The sequence below is a fragment of the Labrus bergylta genome, chromosome 7 (genome assembly GCF_963930695.1).
Source record: "Labrus bergylta chromosome 7, fLabBer1.1, whole genome shotgun sequence".
In the NCBI taxonomy this organism is placed as follows: domain Eukaryota; kingdom Metazoa; phylum Chordata; class Actinopteri; order Labriformes; family Labridae; genus Labrus; species Labrus bergylta.
Window position 1 is genome coordinate 9,026,081 of NC_089201.1, and position 17,309 is coordinate 9,043,389.

General features: G+C 39.2%; 1 protein-coding gene across 6 annotated transcripts in view; it reads right to left on the minus strand.

Moving 5' to 3' along the window:
• abcc8 (ATP-binding cassette, sub-family C (CFTR/MRP), member 8) overlaps positions 1-17,309 on the minus strand; it is a 50,528-nt gene that overhangs the window by 31,926 nt on the left and 1,293 nt on the right. For all 6 annotated transcript variants that reach the window (XM_065956683.1, XM_065956682.1, XM_065956685.1 and 3 more), the window contains exons 2-8: positions 14,929-15,091; positions 11,900-12,041; positions 9,793-9,914; positions 8,112-8,278; positions 5,549-5,791; positions 2,710-2,898; positions 9-173 (exon numbers count right to left, since the gene is read on the minus strand). In XM_065956683.1, coding sequence (XP_065812755.1) covers positions 9-173; positions 2,710-2,898; positions 5,549-5,791; positions 8,112-8,278; positions 9,793-9,914; positions 11,900-12,041; positions 14,929-15,091 — 1,191 coding nt within the window. The remainder of the gene's footprint in view (positions 1-8; positions 174-2,709; positions 2,899-5,548; positions 5,792-8,111; positions 8,279-9,792; positions 9,915-11,899; positions 12,042-14,928; positions 15,092-17,309) is intronic.

Sequence of the window (17,309 nt, forward strand, 5' to 3'; positions counted from 1 at the left end):
GGTCATACCTGTATGGCCCCACGCAGGTTGATGCCTGTTTCGATGGCCACATAGTAAGAGGCCTGCAGGAAGGTCCTCTGCAGGAGCAGGGCGAGGAAGAGCAGCACAGCCAGCACATACGCATTCTCCAGAAACTCTTTGGAGGAAATGAAATAGATCCCCAGTAACTTCATCTGGAAACACAGACGGGTTCGAGGGGAGGGAAGAATCGAGCCGTTTATAATTGTTAGTCAGGCAGACCACAGCGGAGTCAATCACACAGGCTGAACACTGCAGGATTCTTCTTGCCTTGGAGAGTTTCCTTCCATATTGAAATTCAGCAGAAATAGTTCCTGTTCATAACTTCAAAAGCACCTCCATTTAAAATGTTCAATTTCACAGCAGGTTTCAATACTGCGTGAAACTGAAGATAAGCCTCAGAGTGTTTCAAAAGGCTGGAATGTGGAGTGTGAGCTGGAAACCAAACAGGACATTTAGATCAGCTATAGGAGTGTAATACAGTGTCTCCCTCAGAGTTTAATTAATTCTACAGGTCAAGATCAATTACTCAGGGAATTACAAAGTATTGATTACAAATGTGTCTTGACTCCACATCCACTCATCCTTGATATTTATGTTTCTTTCTAATCCCAAACAAAAAAACTCCAGGTTCTCAGAAACATCATCCTGCTATCTTTGTTACAAACAGATCTATATTGGTTTTCTATCCAATTTGAGTTGCTCTCAAGTAAGATTATTTTGAGTGTTTGACATTTCTTTTACCACTGCAAATGAATTTTTGATATGAGGCTGCCTCATTTGGACGTGACTTTCAAACAAATAATTGAAGAGTTAATCTTACAGAAGGATCGTCTCTCTGTGTGTCTGGTTTGGCAGTCTGCCCTGTGTGGAATCTAAGAAACCGAGTCACCTCCAGCACACAATAAGTCTCATAAATATTTGATGAAGATTAAATTAATGCACTATCAGGGAGGGGGCACCTGGAAGAGAGGACATCATAAATGTCTCATCAAACTGTTACTTTGACCTATAAGTGGCATAAAGGAGTCATGTGATAAGATAAAATAGACTTTATTGTCCCCAAAGTGATGTCTCTTTAGTGTCTGCTGTAGCTGTCTGTTTCTGAATTCTGTCCAACCCGAATGCTTTCATATAATTTACTACTCTACACACAATCTTCCCTCATAAAGTGTTATTTTTTTCCCTAGAAGTCCTGTATCAGGCAATGCCTATACCTCAATGGTTGTCTACATATACAATATTATGTGCTCCATTTGGGATGTCAGCATGGTACGGTAATCTTGACTTTGACTGACCTGTCTCACATCCTCACCTCTGAGTATTAGCAGTTACCGTTTGGCAGACAATGCAAAGTCCCCAATTGTAAACTGAGCCATTTCCCAATAGGTTTGTGCCCACCTCGAATTCTGAATAATGTTCCTTGAGGCTTTATGGGTTGTACAATAGCATCATGGTGTTCGTTTATTCTTATATTTTTTATCTTTTTGTCTTTTTAGTTTCAGATCTTGTACGATAAGGATAATGTGCAATATATTTTGGTGGTTTTCATCTGTATGTACTTCTCTGTGGAGGCATCTAAATGTGTGCAGCACTTGAGCCCATGACAAAATTCCCCATGAGGATATGAAGTGTATTGTGTCGTATTGTATCGTATCACATCTGCAAAGGAATGCAAAGGGCCTTGAATAAAAATAGACAGTTACAACAGCTGTGGTTATTTCATGTGAGACATTTCAGTCTGTACTTCACACTAGTTTGAAGTGGGAGTAAGGCCGAATTGAATCTGTTGTTAATTAATAACAAAATACCTGTAGAAGATTTTTCTGCTAACTTTACTTTTACTGCTGCTTATAGTCATAAGTATTTCTTGTTTTTATGAACTTTAAATCTAAATACAGAGATACATTGATGGACAAAAAAGTCAAAGAATGTCAAAGTACTGTATTGAAGAGGCCTACTGAAATAAATAATAATTAACAAAAATACCAACAACGTTCAGTTTTACGTAAGAAGTTAAAAAATAATGTAGCTGGGTATAAAAAAAATTCAATTAAGGGGTAGTCGAAAGTGTGCCCAAAAAAAGTTTGGGAGAAAGCTACCAATGCAATGATTTGAATGATTCAAGTATCATTTAAATACACAAGTTAACTTCAAATAATTACCGGTATGTGATATGGCAACTGTGCAACGTTTCATGTTCTACCAGTACTTTATTTGCATTTGTTCAAGTCTTTTATTCTAAGTTTTTAACACTTAATCTTTTGCTGTCAATTTCTCTTTATATTTGCCATCTGTCGTTCCTCTGTGAAGCACGTTTGTTCAGCATTTTTAATTATGAAATTTGCTATAAATTCAGTTGAGTTTAGATCACAGCAAGACATTTTTACTTTATCATACATTAATACTTATTATATTAAGAAACTTTTCTTGCCTCAAACCAAAGCGTGATCAGTCATTTATTCCTTCTTATTTTATCTATTTTCCAAAGACGTTTACCAAATTCTAAAATGTAAATAATATAAGTTATCATAATATTACATTACCAGTCATTACACTAAATGTGACTCTATTCATGTATAACAGGACATATTGATATGTTGTAAAAACATTAAGTATCTTGAAACAAAAGTCTGATATGTTGTATTATATCATCCTCATGTGTGAGTGGTAGAATGGTTGACGTCTCACCGGCGGCTGAATTGTGCGGTTGTCCTTGCTGATGTGGTGGACGATGCCAGAGATGCAGAGAGGACCGGCGAAGCCCAGGAGGTCGGCCAGGAAGCGAAATGTGATGCTGAGGATGAGGGGCTTGCCAAATGCTTTCCTCAACGCCTGCCAGATCAGCTTTGGGCTCTGGGGTAATGTGCCCTGGGGCCTCTGAGATAATGCAAGGAGAAGGTATAAATGTTGAAATATATCAGCATGATGACTAAATACATTCAAGCAGCTTTTTGGAATCTCAATTTCACTTGACAGATATATTTTTTTGAAAGGATTCCGATTATTAAAGTCTGTATTGCAAATGTTAATCACTTTCTCTCTGTTAAGCATTTCAGTTGTTTAATCTGTTTAATGACAATAGCTGCTGTTATCGTGCAGCTGAAATGAAAATGAAACAAGGGTTCGCATTGCAGCCATCTAGCAGAGCGAGCAGAAGTAATTGCTTGAAGATAAAAGCTGAATTGTCACAATTTTCACAAGAGTCAGTTCAACACTGCAGTAGAAACCCATAGAATGAGGTCAACTTCACGTTGTCCATCCTGCTGCTGCTGCTGCTGCTGCTGCTGCTGCTGCTGCTTGATGTGCTGATTAAATGATTAAATGCCAGTTCCACAGTGGAGTCAGTTATGTTGGTCTATTATGTCCAATGTTGCAGGAAAAGCAACACAGTGATGCGATGGGTGAGCATTAAACAGCAAGTGCATATAGAATCTAGGATTTATGATTACTTGAGCTGACAAAAAAAAGTTAAACTATGAAACATCACTTTGAGCATTAAACGGATTAGCTAAGCAGACAGGAAGGGCTGGCGTTGTATATTTAAAGTTATTTATCATGTCTGTAATATAATAAGATCACACTGACACAACAGCTCTGTTCAGTGAATCAGTTAGCAGAGGAAAACATCTAGGTCTGTCACAGTACAGCAAAACCCACTCAGAACATTTCCACTGACTCTGAATGTGTATATGTGTGTGTATTTTGAGTGTGTGAACGTATGTGTGCAAAGCTGACTTTTCAGAGTTGTTAGAAGGGACGTGACCATTATCATGTGTATTCGTCTTTCCATTTGAGCTCAATCTGAACCTCAGCTTTCATACAAGACATGTGTCACTGAGGACGTCATATACAAACCCAAACACAAACAAATACACCCACACACACACACATCCTTGTTGTCTACCTTGGGTTCAAATGAGAAGGAAGGAGGAGTGAAACTAGATTCCCATGAAGTACAGTGCCTTCACCCCCGCAGGGGTCGGGATGTCGCCTCGTTCACAGTAAAATGGAATGACCCGGCGCCTTCAGGCTCTGCTCTAAATGCCCCCCCAACCCCACCTCCCATCCCTCCACTGGGATCTCTCAATCGCTCTAATCCCTCGCTCCTGACGGAAGGAAGTGGGCTTTTATGTTCACACCGGACACAGCAGTGACGAATCTGTGTGACCCTTCAAACTCTGGAAAACTATGACCCTGCAGCGGAGGCCATTCATCCACAACCCCTGACATGTGCTTCAAAACTGAGACGGACAGAAAGAGAGGAAAAAAGACGTTTAGAAACAGGATGGAAGAATAAAGTGTAACTAGGACATACGTAGCTTCAGTTTTATCCGCAGTGATAGGACTGCAAGAAAAGTGCCTCAGGGCGTATACAGTGATCCCGGAGAAGGGAGGAAAAAGTCAGAAGAGACAGATGCTGTTTCATAAGGCTGTTTGATTCTCTAACATACAGATCAGATAATCCTGTCCTTTTTAACAAATAGACATACCAGTAGGACCAGTAGGAAAATCACACTCAAATAACATAAGGTTTCCCTCCATTTTCCTTTATTGCTTCGCAAGTTGAAATGGTGAAGAATAAGAGGCTTAAAATTTAGCTGATGAAGCATTTCAATGAATTTGATAGACTCTCCAACATACTGATTGAAAAAGTATCCAAGCATGATGCAACAAAAAAGGGTCAGGGGTACTCCTCAGAACGGCAGTCCATCACGATTCAAAGTTTTGCTTAACTAAAAATCAAAAGAGCACCTGGAAGGAACACAAACATTTTTGGCGAGAACATGCAGACTCCAAGCAAGGTATGGACTACAAACTGAACAAGAATGAAGCTAACGACAGGCCCCTCAATCTTAACTCCAGAGGGATTCTTTTATATTTTGATGATGACTTTTCTTGTATATGTTTTAGACTCAAAAGAACAGAGGTGACAGGCTAAACTTGAATATGTGCACATGTGACATCTCTTTGTTTACACTGTTGACCTCTGTCCAGATCAATGCTTTTATGAGAACAGCTGTATCAAAAAAAAAATCCAAGATTCCCAGATCACTTCATGCACATGTCAGGCTGACCCACAGACAAAAATTCAAAATATCAAACAAAATACTATTTTACCCTACTATTTGTTAGGGTAAAACTAACAAAAGGGCTCAACGAGTGGGCTCTCCTCTCTAAGCTCTCTAAGCTCTTACATAAATAATTAAAAACCTCCTTATGTCTGTGAGGAAAGAATGATGTTGATCCTTTTGGGATAATCATCACATTTAAAAAGAAATGGTGGTTTTTGTGTTATTCACATCTATTATCTAGTTTGCTAAAGGTACATCTGCAAAAAAAATCAAGGACTGTTGGCATGCAGAAAGTTGCTTTGTTATTTAACCTGACCTTAAATCAAGGTTTCATATGCTCTGTATAATAATCTAAACAATAATCTCAGCTACATTAATTTAACATTAGACAACAGTCATGTACTGTTCACAAACATTTCACAGAGATTATTAAAGATGTTAGCATGTACACAAACCTTCTGGTCTTCGAAGGCCCTGCGTAGCTTGATATAGTTGGTGAGGGCTCTCATTGCTATGGGCAGTTTGCCGATGACCTTGAGGTCGATGGGTCGTCTGTGAGCGGTGGTGATGAAGGTGTTCATCCACCAGTAAGTGGCTTTGGACAACAAGTTCACGAATGGCTGCAGAAATCGAACACCAAGGTCTTGGAGGTCCTCTGGTGGCTTGACCTCCATTGGGTCGTCAAAACACATGTAGCGCTAAGAGAGACGGAAGGACAGAAAGACGAGCGTGATTACATTTTAATGTAACACAAAGGGTGAAAAATAACATGCAAGCAGTGTTTAGACACACAATGAAACAGAAACATCCACTCATCATTTTTAATTAGAGTTTTCTCTTTGCTGTATGTGATAACTTAAAACAGTGGATAGCATACATGAACACGCTCTTCTTCGTAGGATTAATTGTAGAGGCAGCAACATAAATCAATTCTTCTCATTATTAATTACAGGCTGTCTCGTATCACCAAGGAGATTCAACAACATGTGAGCGCAGTGCAGAAGTAAACAGAGACTAACACACTTGTACAGTGGAAAATAATTTACAATTCATTTCATTTATCCGCCTTTGATTTCCATCACAAAACAAATAAAAAGTCAAAAAGAGAATCATCAAAAAAAGACCATGATGATCTGCCAAATGATAAGATAACAATATAAAGTTCATTTTGCTCTCAAATCCTTTTTAAAAGATAGTGTCAAACACATTTCGGTCCCAATTAAGGGTGGCACAAAATTAACAAAGAACGAACAAGAAGGCAGCCTATGGCTAAAAGCTGAGAGGAAAGGTCCTTTGTCTTTATACAGTTGTCTTTTTTTTTTTCGAGTGTTCTTCCTGAACAACTCTAACCTTATATGTGCTCAGGTTTCCAAGAGGAAATAGAGATATATTCATATATAAATATATTTTTTAGCCTTGCTGGTGGTATACCTTTACCAATGCTCATCTCAACACTTTGGTGTCGACTGAAATGTGTTCACAATTATTAAGTTAAAGTCAATCTTGTATAGACTTCATGTCCTCCACAGGTTTACGCAAACAAACAAAAACTTTCCTCCAGCTCCTAATTTAGCCTGACCCTGAGGTTTGATTTGATGTTCGTTGGTGAAATTCTTTGGCAAGCAGGCAGCTAATTGCCATAACTTTAAGTACAGGCGTTAATTTCTTATTCACTATATCATGCAACATTTACTTTTTATGTACTTCCATCATCAGGTTAAATTATTTTAGTTTTTTGTTTCCAGTACATAAGTTTATGATTATCTAGTTGAGCAACATATTAATGTAAGAGTGAATTAGCAATGATTAATACAACTATTAAAGGTTACTAAACTATAAAGGTGAACATTGTAAAATTGATATTTTACTTTGTGACTAAGCGCATGTTCCCATATTTACATTAACATTTCCCTAAAAGCACTGCTATGTACAGAATGTAGAGTCACTCTACTCTTTTAACTTCCCTCCTTTCATTGTGCCACTGAACGCACAGAACACACACAGGACACTGTGTGAAATATATTGATGGTGATTGAAGTTATTTTTCACGACATCAGAAACGATCAGAAAGACTTTTTATAAATATCCAGACACGCCAACAGGATCGGACAGGATCTATGTTTACTAATGTTTTGTTAGCTCAACATCAATTAAAAATTGTTTTAATTATTATTTCTGCTAGAATCCTTGACTTTATTCTCCAATATGCGTAATGGACACTTGGCAGTCTGTATCAATATCTGTGGGCTATATTGTAGGTGGCACTAATTTAGACAGAATGTGGACTGAAGCGAGCACAAGTCAGGAGTACTTTGAAACAGAAACAGGAAAAAAAGCTTTCTGTTTCTCTGCCCTCTATTTTATTAAAAACTAAGTAAAATGTGTCAGCAAATGCACTGATATTAAACTGTGAAGTAAGTGCACTGTTGTGCATCCTTGTTGAACAAACTCAGTGGACATGCGTTGTTTTCTGCATCCTCAAGATAGGAACGCATCAGCTTTGCGTAGAACACACCTCATTTTAAAACAAGCACACCCCTGGGCACAGGGTGTACGATAGGGCCTTTTTGTTAGTAATGGTCATAGTTTCTAGCATTATTTCATTTGCTAATTCAAAGCAGGTAGCTACAGCTTTCCTTGTGCATATTTTTTATTGACTAGCAAATGTGATTTTAACTTCCATCACTCTCTTTGAATGAACATGAAGCATAATTGCTTTATCTTCATCTAATATAATCACTACACCCCAAGCAGCTTTACTGATCACTGACCACCGAAAATTTGGATTTAGACTCAAAGGAAAGAGGGAACTGAAACAAAAACAGGAAACACATCAGATGGCTACACACAGCTGCACCATGTAACAACACACACACACACACACACACACACACACACACACACACACACACACACACACACACACACACACACACACACACACACACACACACACACACACACACACACACACACACACACACACACACACACACACACAAAGACACACTCACTCACCCTGCCCAGGATAACATTGACCTCAACAGCGAGCAGGAGTCCGTACAGCAGCATGAGCAGTCCGGTGATGCAGTAGCGTAGCTGTCTGGGGCCGACGCCATGCTCGGTGTACTTGGCAAACTTGATGATTTTCATGATAAAGGCAAGCACCCAGTAGATTAGCAGGGCTGAAGAGGTTAAACAGACAAAAAAATAAATGAATAAAGGAAATGACTGCACAAGACTACAACTGGATCGTATTATAGATGTAGTTCACTTCAAGTTTAATCGTTTTCACCAATACTAAATTATTTGTATTGCATCAAGATTTGTATAAGATCTAGACCTATTTTGTCACAGTCAAATTGGGGTTTAGTTTTGACAGTTTTCATTTTAGGCTTCATTTCATCTTTTTTAATTTTCTTTTCGTTCTCACCCACTCTTCCCCTATCTTGCTTTAGATGAGAGACAGACAAGAGAGAGAAGAGAAACACCTCAGCAATGTGTCTCTAACAGCTTTCAAGGTAAAAACCTGTAATCCACTAAATAGCAGTAAGGAAGATTGCTTTTATGTTGTCAAGATATTTTCCTTCAAGTTATACCATGTCAGTTCAATGACTTTATTGGGGTTTTAATTGTTGTAAATTATTGTGGTTCTTTTTGACTCCTTAATTTTTCTCTCCCTGAGATAGGGTTGTACAAGGACAACAGGGAAAAAAAGATTATGGGCTCAGACTCTGCAGCAGACTGACAGTGTTTACATCTTCATTTTGAAGAGCCTCTACCCTTTGACAATAGTGCAGCATGCAGGTCAATGTCAGAGTCTCAATTTAGATGATTAATTTCTGTTCATTCAACCATGAAGCCAGCAGCGCCCCACCTCTTCCCTCAAGAGAGTGACGGTGATATGAACACCTAAAAGCTGAAAGCAGCTCAGTGATGGGAGAGTATGAGCATCAGTGCTCAACACAGAGGAGTTAATGAAGCATGAGGAAAAGAAAAACCATGAACAGTCACAGGGAAGCAACAGGGTGATCAATAAATGAGAGTTTTATGGCAAAAACAAATGGGCCGAGCATATATTGATGTGAAACTAAGTTCATTTGTGCATTTCATGGTCAATGTTCTGAGATATGAATCAATATAAAGAGCTTTCATATATTGTTGTCTACAAATACAGGACATGTTTTAATGTTGATTATTATTTAACAATATAAGCTCATAAAATATGGTTGCTATGGGGATATTTTATTTAAGTATCAGTTCTCACAGGTCATAAAGAGTTGAAGAATTTAACTTCTTGAAAACACATTTAACAGTGTATATCTTTCCCCTGGAACTCATTCTCCTGATGAAAAAGGATCATTTATACCTACTTAGGGCAGCACAATTGAAATATAATTTTTCCTTCCGAATTGTTTAGTAGTCTTATCTGAGGATAATGAACCATTGAACTCATACAGTTACATTGACCCTATTTAAATGTTTTCATGATTCATATACCATTAAAACTAAACATTGGCCAGATTTCTAATGCAAAGTCTAATTAACCCATAGTTTATAAGTACATATCCATGTGCAGTAATGTTTCCACAAGACTAAATCCATTTCCGATGTCATAAAAAGCCTTGGTCTACCTAACAGAGCGTTTCAGATGAGCTGCCAAGACAATTATGTTAAAGCTGAATTTATAATACTGTACCTATTAGCAGTTTGGGGAAGTTGGAGGTCTCGATGTTGTGATAGTAGATAATAGAGGTGATGCCAGCCATGAAGGCCAGACCTGCAGGCATGTATAGGTGCAGATGGAGGGATTTGCTGAACCTGCAATACAACAACCAATTGAGGAGAAAAAGAGATTGAAGTATGCAATCATAGCATGACATAAACACAGAGGCAGAGTAAAATATACGTCCTTTTTTTATCTTCATTAACCACAACAGTCTTCCTCATTTATACTGAACAAGTTGAAGCATATAACAACATGAAACACAGTACATGTTGGGTGTAGAAGGGATAAACATGTACAATATAAATAATACCCACCTAGGTTTGACAAGCCCCAAGGGTAAACCACATTCACACTCATAATTGCACATTCATACACAAGGGGCACAAACAATGAGACCAGTGCTCTTCAGCACTGCTCTTAAATCAGGGTACAAAACCAGTGAAGAGACAAGCCCATGTGATGGAGACTGGAGAGCTCTCTCAGTCACTTCAGTAACAATCACTTAAGCCTCCAGGCAGCAGAATATGTTGTATACCAGTTGCCTCCATCAACCTCCCTCCTCTCATAGGCATTGAGGACAGAAGTCTCAAAACAATTTATGTATGCAGTTAATTTTCTTTTGCATTGTTTGCACTGTTACTGTTTACCTGCCTCAATGAAATGCCTTTTTAGGAGACTGAGGCTAATAATCTTTACCCTCTTTTCCATGCAATATACTTGCTTTAATTTTGTTATTTAGCTTACTATCTACTAATTTTTTTCATTGTTGCTGGTACCTTATTGCAACCACACAGAATTCGTGTGCTGTCCATGTCAAAGTAAGCGTCTTATGGCAGTAGTTATCTGACCCTGTTTCTACAATAAACATCAACAGGATTTATGGCAGAGAGAAGGATTGATCAATTAAATAAAGTATAGGATTATTAAGGCAGAAAGAGCTTTATTATGTTTGCAAGTGTGTCTCTCTGAGCTTATTTTAGCCTCATCTCTGTGACAGACAACATGTCACTAACCTCCTGAGGGAGATAAGTTAGAGCAAACATGTAATGGCAAAAAAATGTTTAGTGTGTAAAGCCTTCAGAAAACACATTTCATTGGCACTGCTAGCCAGCTAAAAACTAGCCAGCAAACAAGAACTGCAAATTTTGCTTCAGTAGTCAGCTGCTCCTTCAATTCAGTGTGTGTGTGTGTGTGTGTATGTGTGTGTGTGTGTGTGTGTGTGCGTGTGTGTGTGTGTGTGTGTGTATGTGTGTGTGTGTGTGTGTGTGCGTGCGTGTGTGCGTGGGTGTGTGTGTGTGCATCTCATACAGTACTGGGCTATAAAATGTATCAAGTTTGTCATTTTATTTTAGAAAAAAAAAGGACTAATATATGAGAAAACAACTATAGCCTAGCTACAAGTTTAAGCAACAACGCATGCTAGCTAGTTGTTGGATGCTACAAACTTTTATCTTGCTTCAGACTAAACTTTTTTAAAGGGTGCTCTATCACAAATGAGCCAAATACTTATTTAGTAAAGAATTATCCTTAACACAAGGATAAGCACATTTAGCATGCTAGCTACACTTGTTGTTGCTCAAAGCTTTTGTTCAATGTTTTTTAAAAGCTTTAATGTTAATGCTAAACATCACTTTAAAAACTTAAAGCTGTTAATTAACCAGCTGTATAGAATAATGTTTGTCTATGATGTTTGTCTATGAGCCTTTCTTGTAAAGACAGTTGGTAAACTTCCTTACAGCCCACCTCAGCAGCACAGTAGTTAAGAAGGTATTTCCCTGATGAGCACACAGCAATAAAGTCTTGATTACAGTTAATTGTTTTCACCTGTGCTCTCAGTTGTAAAATCGTTTTTGATTGGTATAATGACTCAGCAGTGCCCTGATGAACCATTGACACTCAACAGCAAAGAAGATTGTATTGAATATTAAAATAAAATACATTTATTTGTTCGTGAAACATGATAGCTCGAGTCATGTCATTGGTGTCAGTCATTGATGTTATTAAAAATATTTATCCTACACCTGACTGATTTAATGATGTGTCTGGTAAGTTGGGTGATTCATGGTGTCCAACATACCCATCAGAGACGATGCCTTCAGCAATCTCACAGACGAGGATGAAGAGTAGCACAAAGGTGAGGAGCCAGCGCAGGTTGTGACCGGGAAAGTGAAGCCAGGTGCTGTGGTGGATGTGGACCTTTGAACTCTGGCTGCCCCAACCTTACACAGAAGACATTATTATTTAAAGCAACATACCTTATTCACTTTAACGATACAATAAAATAAATACAATACCCAGCACAGGGACTTGGTAGGGATCTTAATGTGAGTATTAAGAAATTGGGAATTTTTACTCAAGCAGTAATGACAATGCACTTTTTACTCCCATTGTATCTTTCAACATAACAATGGTCATGACAAATTGCTCACATACTCACACATGCTGACTTACAGCAGATAAACGCACATGATTGGTTAGCTAGGAACCTGCCAGAGACTATTATCTATTTTTAGTTCAGGTGTTATTGTCACTTTGACTACATTCACAATGCTTTGTGAGACAGGGTATTGACAGGGGCTTGATGGCTGCTGGTCTACAACCTTTAATCTCAACTCACACTATAATATGAAACTAATCCAGACTAATCCAAGTGTAATAATCTAAGTGTAATTTATGTCATTAATGTGAGCCACTGCTGTCATAAAACACTTCCCTAATGATGAGATTATGCTAATGACTCCTCTGCTGTCAACACTTTAGCTGTTGGACAGTTTATCTCACTGCAAAGTGCTGGCACAGGCTGGCAGTGACAGACACACACACACACACACACACAGACACACACACACACACACACAGACACACACACACACACACACACACACACACACACACACACACACAAATCACACGTTCTTGAGTAGATGGTGGTAGATGATGTGACAACACACTCAAATCAACATCACAAATGGTCTTAATAATGTGGCATACTGTGCTCAAGTCCCATCTCAGATTGTTTCTAAATGTTATCTGGTGTATTCAAGTGTTGTCTACCTGCCTCAGGTTTTGAGCGAATGCTTGGATTTTTTGTTCTTATTTGCCTTATGACACTGAATACATTTTAATTTGTTTTTCCCTCCAGATTCAGGTCAGTAAATGAAGGACTTTAAAATCAAACTGAGCTCTGGGAACTGAAATTGACATTTGTCACATTGCACACTTGACTAAAGCAATTATTGACCCATATTGATATCACTCAACTACTCATCAATAATGAAAATGATCTTATTTGCAATAAGGAACAATTAACCTGTTTTCATATTGCATGTGAAGCAAGCAGCCTAATTGAGGTTCCTGTGGTGCCTGTGTGTATCCACAGCATTGTCTCACACTGCGGGTTTTGATGTGATGAGCCAGCACATGAGCAACACATTATACAGCTGCAGGGCAGAATGGAAAGCAGAACATAGTACAGTAACAGGACTCCTAAAAGGTTTTGTCAGGTGACTCAAGGTTGACAGAAAGTCTTTCACACCCTGAGGTATTTCTTTGGCGACAAAGTTGTTTGTGACGGCAGCACAGCTCTGGGTGACAGATGAGAGACAGTCATCATAGCCGTTTTCAGCCAGGTTCTCTTGTCTTTGCTCACACTGCCTTTAACTGGGTTAAAACAGTTCACACTGCCTTTAACTGGGTGTTTTTTTTCTTATTTATAAGAATTAGCTGATTATATTACATAGACTATGTAAGACTAAAAGCCATCAGTAATGCTAACGACTTTATAAAACAATACATGCTGTCATTGTCTCAAAGAATATTCTAACATTCTTTGATTAACCAACTTTTGCTGTAGTATGGTATAATCTGGAAAGTTTCAGTAGTTTTACAGATCTCTCAGTAATCAATGCAATCTGCAATTAAAACTTAAAATCAAGATCACACCTAAGGAGAACTTTAACAGTCAACATAATGTTTAATTCGGCCTTAGGGAAATCGATGTATGTGCAAAATTTAGAGGAAATGCATCCAATCCACTCCTAAAAAAACTAAAATGTCCACTTCAATATGGCCCAAGGAAAAGTCTGAGGATGACCAAGACAATTCATTCTCTGGGCACTATGAATGTCCACCACTTCTCATACTAATTGACTGTTTATAATATTTTTGTAGTCTGGACAAAGCCCCAACATGCTGACGACAAGAGACTGACATTGCCATCCACTGATCTGTTTCGCTTGCATGACCTAATATACTGTAGTTATTTAGTATAACACAAAACAATTTAAAGTTATGAAACATACAAGCATGAATGCAAGCACAGAGATGAATCAGAGGACAAACATAAAAGTTTAATGTTACTGTTTAATGGTGTTACCCTCCCTGTGTTAAACACAATCACATTGGTTGTATGTTCAGAGAACACAAGACACAAAGGACCCCATATGATTATGTCACAGATGAATGGAGAGGGAACGCTTAACATAACCATGAAGATATAAACTGCTTTATAACTGGATGCAAACACATGTTCTGCACAGACACTGACAGGGCAGAGCAGATGAAGAGGCCATGTGTGACTGTTTGAGCAGAGTGTTCAGCGACACAGATCTGGTCTGTTACACAATGATGGGGACACTAATAGACTGGCAGGTGGCCAGGAAGATAGAAAAGAAGGGGAAACCTAATGCCAACACTAAATTTCATCAGGAAAGTCTTATTTACTTGCAAGAATTCTTGTAACTCATTTAAGTCTAATATCAGGAGACTCTTTTTTTATTTATTTCACTGTAGACTAGGGGACAGTCAACACCTACACACAGGGTGTTTATAGTCTGGGAATGAAATGTAGAATCTGACAAGCATTTTAATAATTGTATGGACACTATAATGAACATGTATACTAAACAATGCTTCTTTGCTAGAAAATACAATACAAGAAGCATAAAAAACTGTGAAGGGCAGATAGAGTACATGCAGAAGCCCATTATTAATACTTCAGATCCTTGTGTGTTTGTGCTGACACATGATTTGTTTGCTGTGTGTATGGTCCATGCAAGGATGTGTTGTGCAAAGAAGCTGGGGATGTCACCTCCCAGTGACACTCACCAATGAAGAGGATTGGAAACGTGATGAAGAGGAGGAAAACATGTGGCACTACGTTGAGAGCGTCCAGGAAACAGCCGTTGTTCAGGACCCCGCCATCCACGTTGTAAGCTGCCGAGTTATTCTCGTTCCCACAGAATGCCAAGGACATGGTGGAGCCAGGACTCTGCAGGGAACCGGCAAGAGGAAGAGGAGGAGGAGGAGGAGGAGGAGGAGAGCAGGAAGATGAAAGGGAAAGACAAAGATATTTGTAATAAAGACTCTCAGAGCATTTTGTCTTTGTAAGGGGGGAGCTGTAGGCGAGTTCAGTAGATCCTGGTGTTTCCTTAAGTGACCTCCTTCCTGCTCACTTCTCTGGCTCCCAAATATCGGATCCAGTGAAGAAGAGGAGACAAAGGGAGAGAGGGAAGGAGGAGGAAAAAGGGGGGTCAGAAACAGTCACTCCAGCAGTCTAAGCAGCTCCCTCGGCCATGCTGGTGTGAAACATCTGCATCCCGTCCGCCTGCAATCCTCAGTCATCCTCTGAAACTGAAGCTTCACTCTCGCACGGTGCTTCACAGCTCCACTGGAATGCACTAAGATGCGCTACCGTCCCTCACACCCAGATATACACACACACACACACCCACACACACACACACACACACACACACACATACGGATTCACACACAAACATGCACATACAGAGAGAGCAGCGGTGGCATTCTGCAGTGCACCTGCTATTCCTGTCTCTTTATGAACGGGAGCTCAAAGACGACCTTGGGAGAGGAAAAGAGAGGGAGCAGACTATGTAGGGGTAGCTCGAAGGACTGATCCACTGAAGGCGAGATGGCGACAGCAGGAGGGACAATGAGTGATGAAGATGAGAGAGAGAAGAGAAAGAAGAGAGAAGGCGGGAGCACAGCTGCCGATGGAGCAGTATAACGTTATACAGAGGTATGTGTGAAGCATGAGCAAGCACTCTAATCTAAATCCTAACACAACATTTGCAGGAGTTACATAACTCTTCCCCTCAGTCATTTGTTACTTAACTTCACGTTAAATCTGCAATAAAACATGGAGCTAGGCAGCACACATGAAAAATAGTGACATCAATTATTTATATATTCCCCAGATAGATGCATTGTTTGCTGGTCCTGTAGGGAGCAGGGAGAGCTCCCGCTGCAGCCAATGGCAGCTCGCATGTTCAGAGGGATCAGCAAAAAGCCACATGGGAGCAGATTTTACTAATCCAACAGACTCATGGCATTTTCTTAGTGGTTAAAATGAATTATGGTTAATGTAATCCTTTCCCCATAGTGACCTTCACATTATCAGTGATGAGTTAAGCTTAATTGTAATGAGCAGTTAACATTAGTGTTTACACACACACACACACACACACACACACACACACACACACACACACACACACACACACACACACACACACACACACACACACACACACACACACACACACACACACACACAGTTGTCTGTTGTTTCCACAGCTTAAGTATGTGAGTTTGAGGTGCATTCAAGTTTCACAAAACCAAAGGAAAGACCATAAATGCAGTAGTTCTGGTGTTTTGTATAAATTAGGTTCTTTGTCTGAAGTTAAATGAACTAATCTGAGACCCAGACGTATATCAACTTGTATCAATCAATCATCAAAACATTAGTTTTATTTACGTAGCGGCAAATTCCAGCAAAAGTTATTTGTGAACACTTCACACAATCCACCAATGAGCAAGAGCTGTGCAACTGTGGCAAATATTTTCCCTTCAACCGGCAGAAACCTTGAGCAGAACCAGACTCATTGCCTGACAGCCACCTTTCATGACTCGATGAAAAAACACTTCTTGATGGAGACAACTGCTGTGTGACTTCAGGTTTAGGGAATTCTCTTCATGTATGAAAATTGTTAGGAAAAAAGACAACTGATCGTATTTTAAATTATGATTTTGGTTGTGTTTATGCTGCAATATGTGTTTGTGAGCTAATCTTGATGGAGCTTGAAACAACAGAGCCAGATACTTCTTGAAGAGTGAGCAAACACGCAGACTGAGCAGATATAAGTGTCTGTTTACTACCTGAGTCTAAATTCATTTCTGAATATTTTCTAAAGGTCAAAAGGCTTTTTTGAGGCAATGAAATGTATCGAACAGAGACAGCAGGCATAGTTGAAAGTAAAGAGATTCCAGTTGGTCTTTCATGTCAGCACCCAGGATGAAGAGTTCACAGCAACTGTCATGTCCTCTGACTTCCTGTCTCCCATTCATTATCCGCTAACATGGAAAACCACACTCACAACAGATGACAGTAAACATTTTGGCAAAACATGGGCTCTGAGTAAATCAAGCCAAGGAGACGTTTGCTCACACACAAAAACCACAGCTGA